Source organism: Leguminivora glycinivorella, chromosome 8 (genome assembly GCF_023078275.1).
Source record: "Leguminivora glycinivorella isolate SPB_JAAS2020 chromosome 8, LegGlyc_1.1, whole genome shotgun sequence".
In the NCBI taxonomy this organism is placed as follows: domain Eukaryota; kingdom Metazoa; phylum Arthropoda; class Insecta; order Lepidoptera; family Tortricidae; genus Leguminivora; species Leguminivora glycinivorella.
Window position 1 is genome coordinate 6,907,900 of NC_062978.1, and position 13,180 is coordinate 6,921,079.

The 13,180-nt window shown below is 37.1% G+C and overlaps 2 protein-coding genes across 4 annotated transcripts in view; one reads left to right on the plus strand and one right to left on the minus strand.

The window, feature by feature from the left end:
• The window catches only part of LOC125228568 (spondin-1), a 29,572-nt gene extending 22,923 nt beyond the window's left edge, over positions 1-6,649 (plus strand). For all 3 annotated transcript variants that reach the window (XM_048133181.1, XM_048133180.1, XM_048133182.1), the window contains one exon: positions 6,065-6,649. In XM_048133181.1, the coding sequence (XP_047989138.1) occupies positions 6,065-6,139 (75 nt within the window). In that variant the 3' untranslated portion in view covers positions 6,140-6,649. The remainder of the gene's footprint in view (positions 1-6,064) is intronic.
• The window catches only part of LOC125228570 (phosphatidylcholine:ceramide cholinephosphotransferase 2-like), a 168,946-nt gene that overhangs the window by 118,898 nt on the left and 36,868 nt on the right, over positions 1-13,180 (minus strand). The window lies entirely within an intron of this gene.

The following is a 13,180-nucleotide window of genomic DNA, read 5'->3' on the forward strand; positions in this document are numbered from 1 at the left end:
CTTATATATTCTGTGGTAGTTTTGTAAAATAACCAGGCTGATATTACACGTTTTCATCTAAAAATATATATTTTTTCAATTCCGGAATTTTCGAGATTATGTGTTTCAATTCCGGAACTGTAATATCGGGAAAATTGTCCGAAATTCCGGAATTTCGAGATTCCGGAATTCCGGAATGCAAGCCCTAATCAACACATTATAAAAATAAGAAATGAAAACTTTTACTCACGCAAAAGTGAACGCGAATGGTTAACAAAACAATAAGTATCGAACTGCGGGCCCCGCGGCATTGCGGCTATCGATCCCACTATCCCACCGTGACATTCACCACCACCAAATAATATCTATAAATACAGTCTGTTAAGCCATTTTCGTCACAACAAAAAAGCAGCAAATTGAAATTGGCGCGAATGTTTCTATTTGAATCGCCCCATAAGACTATGTAATTTCGCGTCTTTTTGACAAGCATACCTTACGCATACATCATACAATTTAGCAGAAAAAATGTTCACAATGTAATGGCGATAGCGATGCATTTGTGTAACAAGACGGCAAAGATTTATAGTAATAAGTTAATGAATCAATGCTCTTTTCATCTTAATAGATATCTAATCTGGCGATAACAATTTGTAATGCACATTCCTAATACAATCTATCTTCCTTTTTGTGTATTATCTCAACCGTCTTCTTTCCTCTTAAATGTATGAAACCCATTAGGTCCACGACTTCACGTACAGTCCGGTGTAAAAATATAAGTACATCATTTGGACACTTCGAAAAAGTGATAGACTAGTAATACCACTAATAGTCAAGAAACTATTGGTAATTAAATGTTCTTTCAAAGGCGTGTCAGTATTCGTTACATGCGTGACTTTGGCGCCGCCCAAGTGGGTGTGGGACATATTATAGAACTGACAGCAGCTGTCAAATAAAGATGTCCCACCTTGGAATCGCTCCATCAACTTCGCGGACATACTTCACAAATACTTAAAATCCTCATTTACAAATACATATAAATACCAGTTTCACGTCTACAGGATTTTATGCATAGGGACATTCTCTGATGAAAGCCCACATTTTAGTTCATTTTCCGAACTGCTTGTCATTTCCACTGGCCACCGGGTGACCCAGATTTCTTGAAGCATCATTCCAGCGACGCATGCCGTCCGGTAACAAATGACATTTGCCGCCCCACCACCACCCCTTTAATTGTGTTGACGTACTTCGCCCTGTAGAGAGTGTAGGGTAATGTGTACGTCGTGATTGCCAAGGCTACTCGCTTCCTCGTACTTGCCTTCCGCTTCTACAACTGATTCTAGTTTCATCGATAGATTACCTGAAAAAAGAATAAGCATTTAGTATTTTCCCATTAATAAATAAAATAATAAATAATTTACGATTACAGATTACAGCTATATTACCCATTCTTACTGTGAGCTTAAGTATATTGTGGGTCGGGGGACGGTGCGTAACGCATTCCCCACTCCGACAAAAAAAAAGGTATATTGTGGGTTACTTTAGACAAAAATTAATAACCTGCATAATTTATATGTGTATAACTATCTACTTATATATGTCGCAGTAAGATAGATAAAGCCGTTATATAGTTATAACCCTAGGGATATAATTATATGTCGTAACATAGTTAAACGAAAGCAATTTATTGCTATCTTACTAGGAATATAACTATAATACGTTACTAGTTTAGTCAAATAATTATTTGACTGGATTCAGTTTAGTGAAATGATTGTAGACAGGAGTGTGGCGGTGCGGCGGAGGTATAGTTATAACCCTAGGGATATAATTATATGCGTTAAACAAACAAACCACAGTGAAGAATTGTTTAGGGCAAGAATTTGTTAATTATTTCCAATTCAATGTGCTTATTCTCTCTAAACACACAGACGGATGGACAGAGTCGCGACATAAGGGTTCCTTTTGATTTTTTTTTGGTATAGAACTATAAATAACCGGGACTTCCGGTTCCAGTCCCACTTAGAGACGTATTATAATTATATCCCTAGATTAAGTTTAATCCAGTGATATAATTATATAACTAAACTAGTACCTACCGTATTATAATTATATTCCTAGTAAGATGGTTATGAATCGCTTTTGTTTAGCTATGTTACGGCATATAATTATATCCCTAGGGTTATAACTATACCTCTGCCGCACCGTCGCACTCCTACCTACAATCATTTCACTAGACTGAATCCAGTCATATAACTATATGACTAAACTAGTAACGTATTATAGTTATATTCCTAGTAAGATAGCAATTAATCGCTTTCGTTTAACTATGTTACGACGTATAATTATATTCCTAGGGTTATAACTATATAACGGTTTTATCTATCTTACTGCGACATATACATACTTTTCGCACCTAACGTCGAACTATGACAGTTCTTTTTATTCGCTTTTGAATATTTCTGCGTAATTTTAAAAATATGTATGCCGCCGAAGCAGTGCGTAATATATGTCAGCGTGTTGCTCCTGAAGTTGTGTCTGAGGCCACGGCGAAATGATGGTTCCAGCGGTTTCGTAGTGGCGACTTTTCATTATCAGATCAACCTAAGTCTGGTCGACCGGTGAAGATTGATGTAGCCAAATTAAAAACCTTAATTGAAGGAGATCCGAGGCTAACGAGTCGTACTCTTGCTACCGAGTTAGGCTGCTCTCATGTCACCGTAGAAACACATTTACACGAGTTGGGAAAAAACTACAAATACAGTGTTTGGATACCGCACGAACTTGATAGAGATCAACTAAACCGCCGTGCCGATATCTGCATACAACTTCTGTCTTTTCGCCGCACATTCAACTGGTTCGACCATTTTATCACTGGAGATGAAAAATGGGTCTTATATATAAATCACACACGCAAACGTCAGTGGCTAGCTCCAAACGAAAAAGGAATAGAGGCACCAAAAACAGAGCCTCACCCGAAAAAAGTTATGCTGTCCGTTTGGTGGGATATTCATGGTATTATTCACTGGGAACTCCTACCAAGTGGAATGAATGTTACCGCATCAGTATACTGTAATCAGCTTGAAATTTTAAACCAAAAAATCTGTCAGAATCGTCCACAGCATGCTAAAGTTTTTTTCTTACACGACAATGCTCGCCCTCACATTGCAAAAGTGACTCGGCTAAAGCTATTGGAGCTAGGTTGGAAAGTGATACCTCATCCACCGTACTCTCCAGACTTGGCACCTACGGATTACGCATTGTTCAGATCGCTAAGCAATGCCTTGAATGAAAAAAAGTTCGATGATCAAGCCCATCTACGACAGTACATAGCTGAGTTTTTTTGAATCTAAACCTAAGAACTTCTTCGCCGATGCTATTCATTCTTTACCAGAACGATGGAGACAAGTAGTAGATAACGAAGGCCATTATATTTTTGATAAATGATTAAAATAATAAATTAAATAAAAATTACAATATTGGTTATGATTCGCTCATTACTTTCTTACCAACCCAATATATTATTAAATTTCTCGCTTATTTCTGAAATATTACACTTCCAAATAAATTGAAATGTTCTACACGCGTTAGAGTGGACAAATAAGAGCGTCATGGTTCATGGCATATCATTAAAGATCGTTATCAAGGTGCACTTTTCGTGGCAAATGGTACGGTTGGCAAAAAAAAACAAATACATTTAAATACATATCACTTTGTTCTTAACTACAAAATAAATGCTTTCCTTCTTAGGATTACACCTTCCAACCAACAATTTTTTTTTTAAATATACGTCAAATTATGTCCTAAAAATATATTACGCGAAGTGTATAGGTATTATTTTAATCCAAATAATCAAATGCACTCTAGATACGACTATCTAGAATTGTTATTCAAGTAGTTCAAGTCAAAAGTAATGCACGAAGCCAAATCTGTTGAACAAATTTTAGTTATTTATTCAATGTAATTTAGATAAGTAATTATAAATGTAGGACGGACGGGTGGACAACTTTGAAAAAAATGGTCCATATAATGTTTTAAATACTTGTGTATTTGTTTTTTTGTCAACCATACTCTGCCACCAATACAGCACGCTGATAACGATCTTTACATATCATATTTCCAATATTAAACTTAATTATGATAACTATAACCAGGGTCAAAAAGTTTGAATACCCTACTAGATGTCAGACGTCAACGTCAGCCTTTATATCGCGCCATCAAAAACAAATTACTAATTCTAATTGAAGCCTCCAAAATTATATATTTTTAGAATGGGGTCAAGTCCACAGGACCAATTACACACAGACAGAAATATCCTCTATCTAGTGGGTCAATTGTTATTAGATGTCAAGTTTGTGCGCAAATTGGTGCGATTTTATAATTCAATATGCTTTGTAGTAGGAGAAGTCACTGAAACCAATTGATACCCGCCAAGTCGGTAAAAAAAAATGCGAAATAGAAATCAGAAATTAATGTTTAGATGATTTTAGGTGAATGGGTGAGGGTTTATAAATTTATATGAGGATTTGTAAGGTACGATGGCTTTGAGAGAAAATTGTAGGTGGCAGATGTGATAGTGCTAACAGTCTACCTACTTAGTACTGCAGTGTCGGAGAGACCCCATGAGATCGAATTCGAAAGATTATTCTCAAATTATTTTTGTCCTTATTGTTTTCTTTTGAACGCAACATTATCACCAGTATTAGAGTCAGTTGAGCATTTCTTTTTTTTGCCAATAAAAAAATTTTGATTTAGATTTTTATTGTTTAGGGAATTTTAGGTCATTTGTACTCAGAATCACGAGTACTTTCAATCTCTTTGGGAGACAAAAAGTGTCCCAGAATTTCCATACATATTTGTTACTTTCCTCTTTTGTTACCCCATACAACATGTACGGAAAATGGTAACAAAATAAGAAAAAATCGTATGGGTAAATTTTTTTAACTACTAGGATTAAAAAAGCTAGTAATTCTGAGTAGAAATAGCATTTTTTTTTTCAAAAATATCACACTTCATAAAAGTGGCAAAAAAAAAAAAAAAATGCTCAGTTAGTACATTACCTGTAACAGAGTCTTCCCTTTATAGTTACTTTACATTAAGGCTACAAAGGTCGGTCGGCTCCACTTACTTGACGCCTGACACCTGACTTGTATCAAGGTCTATCGATCCTTTCGGTAAATAACTACCGTACACATAACACACGAAATCTGACGTCCATGAAAGATTTCGATGAATACATGACTTGAGCAAGTATTCGAAGTAGGTACATACTTTTCTACAACGTGAAACTTAATGGATTTTTATTTAAAAACTCACAAGCCTCACACAGCACTATTGATGTCAGAGCTGTACATAAGTTTTCACAGATTGGCCTTCAACTCTACTGGAATTTTTGAAATTCGATTAATCTACTATTCATATTACAAAATACAATTTTTCATGCAAAATCTGTGCATTTGTCCACATTAACAAATCATGATGTAACAATTCATTTTGCGTATTTTCAGACAGGCAGTCAGGCAATATGTATGAAACACCTAATGTTATTTCAACAATCCAAGGTCCCATAAAATTTGCCCAATATGAGCTACCACTACCACTTATGTATATTGACCCCGTAAATTTTTAAGGATGTCTAAATAGTTGCACTTCTGGGAGTGTGCTCAAGATCTACACGAGCTTATTCCACCGTCCCCATTCTACCATCGGACTCCATCCTTACTTGGTAGATATTCCGCGAATTCGCAAGAAGCGCTTTGCCTCTTCTTTTCTTATGCGCACTGCCAAGGAGTGGAATTCCTTGCCGGCGGCTATATTTCCGAGCTCATATAATCCGGCAACCTTCAAATCAAGAGTGAACAGGCATCTTCTAGGCGAGCTCACTCCATCGTAGGCCACGTCTTTGCCTTTGGCTAGTCTGTGGCCAAGAGTACCTAAGCCTATTTATAAAATAATAAAAAAAATGTTCCCTTAATTTTAAATACAAAACCGGAAGCCTTTGCCCAGGAGTGGGACATTACAGACTCTCAATTAATAAAATGAATACCTAATGTGAATAAATAAGTGTAAGATAGCTTGTTTACTATTGCAGAGACCAGCGGCTCCAGGCGCTCCGCCGTGCTCCGCCAGGCTGTCGCGCCGTCGCCGCTGCTCCCGCCCGTGCTAGCTGTGCGGGTTCCCACCAATTCCAGAATAGGCCTCCGATATAGGCCCGTGATGTTGAAGTTTTAGGGTATGAATTACTACTATGAACATATTAATTACTTAAAGGAAACGGAATGTATCCACATCTTGACATAATTTTGACGAAATATATAAATGTCTATCTACATCTGTTACTGAAGGGTACTGTACCTAAAATATTGATTACCGTAAACTCAAATATATCACAATTCACTCAAGACTTAAAGAGCGAGAGATTTTTGGCTTTTATCGGAGTTCGCCACTCTGTCAGCGATGGTACCCTTTTGAGGAGCCAAGTGAAGTAGTTAAAAATCTATTTTTGTACGAAATATTTTATAGTAAAATCACATTTTATGATGCATTGACATGGAAATTCCTTTATAAACTCGTTTTTAACTAAACAAAATTGTCTACCTCTGTCAAAGCATTTATTTTTAAGTTTTCAATAAAATCTTTTTGTAATGGGTACACTTAATAAATTCTTTGATACGAATTAAGTGTTTAATTTATTGTGCGCATATTGTTCAAATCTACACAAAGGAGTCGTTGTACTTGGTCGCGGTTGGCAAATAATGACAAATTATCTGCCCGATTCGTACTTTAAGACACGTTAAGTACTAGCTCAAGATACGATATGGATCGGATATTTGTGTGAAAATTTACGTGATTATTAATAGTGACGTCATTTTTGACACCGACATATCCGATCCATATCTCATTTAGAGCTAATATTTGACCGTATCCAAAATTTCGAATCTAGCCATTTGTCGTGCCCAAGGTTGGGTCGCGTGGGAACCGCTTGTCTGTTCGATATGCCCTAGGTTCTGGTGGCATATGATATAAAAATCTATAAAACAGCTGGGTGTTACTCTTCAAATAATGTGTATTACGTAAGTTATGTAAGCTAGAAAAGAAATGTGACCCGGGTGTTCTAGCACACCTCGGACACTGGCGATCAAATATATATGAAAGAGGCGCGTTCCTAGCACACAGTCTAAGCTCGTGTACTACGCTTGTATGAGTGAAATATGACAGGTCGACTGTTCGCGTTTTTGAAAGGCGGTAACTTTTTGTCTCTTTCTAACGCGAGCGAAGCCGCGGGAAAAAGCTAGTTCTATATAAATCATCCTTGATTTGCATCATAACTCATAATCCAAAAATATGATATACATACATTGTATATCTAAATCACCCAGTTTTCATATCATCATCTTTTTACGATATAACCCGTCCTTTGCTCTTGTGTGTAACCTGCATTAGAATTCTAAAGGCGTTGCACGAAGAATATTTTCCGGGCAGCACGTTGAATGAATGTTTACCTTCGTTCAGTGAATGATGAGTTTATCGTTAATGAATGGAACAACAGAGTCTCAGACAGAGGAGAGTGGTAATTACTCGGAAACGCACGGCCGTTTAGCGTTCGATAATTTGTAGATATTATTGTTGGTGAGGTAACCATTTCAAAGCTGAGACCTTCAGCCAGTTTAGGTCCCTACTAGGTATAAATCACTGTATTTACTTGTATTTTTTCTCCATTTTACTGAGATATGTTATATACGACCAATTCAAGTGTAGTCTGCGTCTGAATGCATTCATAAATTTATCTTAAAGGTTGTCCTTTACGAAAACGGTTACCGTTTGAATTTTAATGTTTACTTACTTATTTCATGAAGGGTCAGTGGGGGTAATTATGAGACATTCGATATTTTGGGTAATTAAAAGCCAGAAGAAAAAAAACGTTAGAAATATCATTATTTTTAAAAACAATATCCAGCCAAAAACAGCCTTTACTACTTAAAGAAAAATAGTATTTTATGCAACCGTTTTCGTCTCATAACTATCCCCAATTACCCTACCTAAAAATGTGCACATCTACTTTGAATAATCCTTTACGCTAATGAAAACAAGCATACAGACACACTTACATACAATCACGCCTGTGTCCCATGAAGGGGTAGGCAGAGCACATGAAACTACTCGTTTCAGTGCCACTCTTGGGGATTGGGGACTTTTCTTTTCTTGGGGACTCTTCAAGGGATTGAAAGAAAACGAAACTGTGACATTGCAGTGACAGGTTGCCAGCCTCTCGCCTACGCCACAATTTAACCCATGAAAACAAGCAAAAAAACGTTATATTGGTGTTTCCTTATTTAAATAAAATACGCGATCGGGGCAGGTATCATTAAGGAAATGTGATCTGATATTATCCTACATACAATTTTGTAAAATTATTTCCTGATAACATTTCCGCTAAAATAATGTAATTATAATAATGGGTACATTACGAGTATTTATGAATAATATGCAATTTCGATTTCAAAGATTTTTGAGATTGGAGAGATAACTGACTTATTATTACCTTAAATGTAACATAAAAATGACTAAAATTATTATAATCTTTTAGGTAAGTACTACATACCATACGGTCCTGGATATACCCATAATTATACTATAATTTATATTATTTAAACAGCAATGTATCTATATAGACGGAAATAACGTGATAGCTGAAGATTAGTGGTATCATCAAGGAAATGTTTTCTGAATATGTTTTTTTATTTGGTACAATTTACTTTTTATGATGACATGTCATTACCAGTTTCAGATTTGAGATAGGGGAGATAATGAACCATGACATTTGGTACATACCTATACCTACCTATACCAAATGATGTCATGTCATGTAATATCCAAGGTAAGGGACATACCCAAAGTAAGTGACCATATTTGTGCCGTTTTTTGCCCCCCCTCTGCGTGACCAAGCGTAGTATATGCCAAGATGTTATTTTACATCGCTTTCTTGCTGAAGGAATATAGAAACCCTGCTATAAAAATACCATGAAAATAACGTTTTCTCAAACATGCAATGAAATATTGTCTTTACGTTCCTTAAAATGGGCTGGGAAGTATCGCTTTTTGGGCGCAACAACTCGAGAGGACTGTAAAGGGATTTCATATTATTTTTTAGGCCTAGGCCTGCAAAGTAACTTTTTTTTATAAAATATTGTCCTTTCGAGCATTTTTTATTTTATTTCATTGTATGTTTGAGAAAAGCACTATACATGCCTCGGCGTGAAAACGGATTCCCGGCCTCGTATCCCTATCCGGTATATACCCACTTGGCCGGAAATCCTCATTTTCCCGGCCTCTGATGTAATGTACTGTTAAGTACTTCAAAAACAGTCCTTGTAACCACACCGTCAATAGTTCGAACAGAACAAAGTTTTGTCATCAAAACGTTCAAGTGCATGTTCAGATCTTTTTGAAAGCGTATTCCGCTGATGTCCCCATCTGATAGCAAGTTTTTTATGGCATTAAAGGTTTATAGCCCATCACGACAATGGAGCGTCGCAGTGATGACGCCATCGCGTGACGTCACAGGCGCGTCACTAGGAGAGTAGCCCGTAGTCAAGGATAGCGGGCCAAGGTCGGGTACGGGGTACGAACGGATCGAACAACTCTTGAAAAACTTGCTAAAATCACTAACTATACCACTTTCTATTTAGCTAGGTACTGTTAGAGTAAAAACACCAGGATACCACTATTAATTATACAGTTTATTAAACGGAATCTCAAAATACAAGTTCAATGACAAGCTATCTTTAAGTGACGCTCTGAGTCCGTCTGCCGCCATTTTTGACAGCGATGCTAGTGAAGGGGACGTTCGACTAGTGATGTCCTTATACTCGACCATTCTGACCTTGACCTTTCGTCCCGAAGGTCTCTGCTATCCATGCTGCTACTGATGACTGCCGCAGTCAACACAGCCGAAGCAGGCTGCGCCTCCAACTGATGTCGGTAGACTTCATCTGTTCATTTGTTCTTTTCTTTTCTGCGGAGTGAACAAGAACTTTGTATACTCCAGCTATACACTCAGGCCCTGGTCCTTTGAAGTGATTAACTCGAGTACCGTTGGAAACGGCCGGTGTAGTTTAAGGCTAACTTACACCAAGATATGTAATTTGTCTCATTTTATAGTCGAATCAGAGTATGACATAACTAACTCAAGATTGCATGACCAGACTAGCCTAGTACAAGTAAGTCAGATCATTTTTTTTAACAATTCCACGGCCAGTAAGGCTTTAAAACTATTAAGGTGCCAATGGTACGAAAACTACATGTTTTACCGCCATGATCGATACTATATATTAGTCAAATTAATTATGTAAAATATATGACATATAGCGGCGGGCAGGTAATTACCGGTGTACAAAGCACCACCCAATATTTGCTTGTAAATATCTTTACCCATCAATACATTTCATTTCAGGCAAGTATTATGTTCTAAGTAAGACCTTACGTGAGCGGTGCATTCCAAACTAACCGCTAAATATAACAATGATGATTGGCGTTGTTAAAATAGCAAATACATGGAACAAACTCACAGTTGGCTCCGTCACTGTAGGCTGTGAAGCTCCCCGCACGCGCAACAACGCGTACATCAAACTCGTGAGAGGTGAACATGACACACTCCATGTGTGAGCATAGCCGCCTTCTAACACAGCAAGCAGCAAGAAAGCTCTTATTAAAAAGCTCTGTAACATACATGGGAAATACTAAGTTCCTTAATGTAACGAGAACGTGATAATTTTTCCTTGGAACTAAGCCAGTAGGTGATAGAATCAGTACAACACAACTGTCGTTCAAGTAACATGATAAGGTTACGAGAAATTCATTAATTTCTCGTAACCTTATCATGTCACTTGTACATTTACAATTGGCATAGTCGATGCTCTCAAATACAGATCCGGCTTACATAGCCGTAAAATAATTTAGTAATAAACAATGACAATGAAGATATTAGAAAATATTGTCATGTAATCTTTTTTTATGAAAATATATTAAGCAGAATACATGGCTGCTCCTTGGCAGGACCTTTAACAACTGCTAATTATTTATCTATCAACATGATAAAATTAATAAAAGGTAATAATCAAATGTGTACTAGCCACCAATTTTGCTATAAGACAACAAACATTACCATATCAAAGCTTCATACGCAAGCCACGGTGATACGGCTGCTTTCGAGGCTGGCGGCGCAACGACCGCAGACGTTGGCCCTTCATGACAAGGTTGTCGCGCAGCCTGTAGCATGCACTCTATTGGAAACCGTAATTCCACCAGCAACCTCTGGAAAGTATTAGTGCAAGCAACCCTTTCAAGGTAACCTTGAGATCACAACTCTTTAAGGTCATAAAACATGCTTTTGACAAACAAGGTCTCAAGCTAACCTCTTAAGGATATACCTCTTAAGGACTATATAACACATGACGGCATCTCTGAAGACCTTCATCACAAATAACAGAAGCAGAACAATCCTCTTAAGGATAGACTATATAGCACATGATGGCGTCTGTAAGACCTACATCACAAATAACAGAAACAGAACAATCCTCTTAAGGAAAGTCTATGTAACACATGATGGCATCTCTGAAGACCTTCACCACAAATAACAAAAACAGACCAATCCTCTTAAGGATAGTCTATATAACACATGATGGCGTCTGTAAAGACCTACATCACAAATAACAAAAACAGACCAATCCTCTTAAGGATAGTCTATATAACACATGATGGCGTCTGTAAAGACCTACATCACAAATAACAAAAACAGACCAATCCTCTTAAGGATAGTCTATATAACACATGATGGCGTCTGTAAAGACCTACATCACAAATAATAGAAATAGACCAATCCTCTTAAGGATAGTCTATATAACACATGATGGTCCGTCTCCAAAGACCTGCATCACAAATACCAGAAACAGAACTAACCTCGCAAGGATAGTCTATATAACACATGATGGCCCGTCTCCAAAGACCTGCACCACAAATACCAGAACAGAACTAACCTCGCAAGGATAGTCTATATAACACATGATGGCGTCTGTAAAGACCTACACCACAAATACCAGAACAGAACTAACCTCGCAAGGATAGTCTATATAACACATGATGGCCCGTCTCCAAAGACCTGCATCACAATAATAGGTCTTATGCACATGGTCCGCCTCCTAAGGCCAACATTGCATAAACAGAACTACTTAAGAAACAATAATCAAAGTAACAAATGTATAGCAGACATTAAAGTAATCATTATAATTATGATTCACACTTTAAGTGACGGAAATCACTTCAATTTTACTTGTGGATATCACATTAGTTACACTACCGTGGATACCACAAGATTCAGGTACAATGTGCTTATCAGGAAACCCTGTGAACAGAATATATTATTAACATCATGTATAGGCAACACAACTCGGTTCTTAATCCGGCGTGTATATATGCAATGGCAACTCGGTTCCTAATTTGAGAGTAATAGCAGAAAACACCACTCGGTTCTTAATCCGGCGTGCATATATGTAATGACAACTCAGTTCTTAATCTGAGACTAATAAGACAAAACACAACTCGGTTCTTAATCCGGCGTGCATATATGTAATGACAACTCAGTTCTTAATCTGAGAGTAATAAGACAAAACACAACTCGGTTCTTAATCCGGCGTGCATATATGTAATGACAACTCAGTTCTTAATCTGAGAGTAATAAGACAAAACACAACTCGGTTCTTAATCCGGCGTGCAACTTGTCTTATTTTTCCCGTGCCCCTAAATAAGGTTTACTATATATACCATTACACGCTTACTATATATACCATTATTGAAATACATTCCAGTCAAGCAAGAATAATCATATGGCACTTGGCTTGACTTATCGAGGTTTCACTACATTCAAATAATGTAATATTATATATTTCAAGGAACAGAACATATTAAAAGTAGACAATACTTGTCAACTTCAAACGGTAACCTGTTTGTCATGCTTCGGTTTAGAAACATTCCTTCGCAGTGAAGGGTTAAAATTATTAGAAGCTCCAATTAAGTTATTTACCTCAGATTATTGCACATCTGTTAAAAACTTAACTGATTGGCATGTTTCAAGCCCAATTCCAAATCAAACTGATTTGTTGTAACAGACAAGTATAGCATGTAGACCGTTAAAGTCCATCAGGTCTATAAA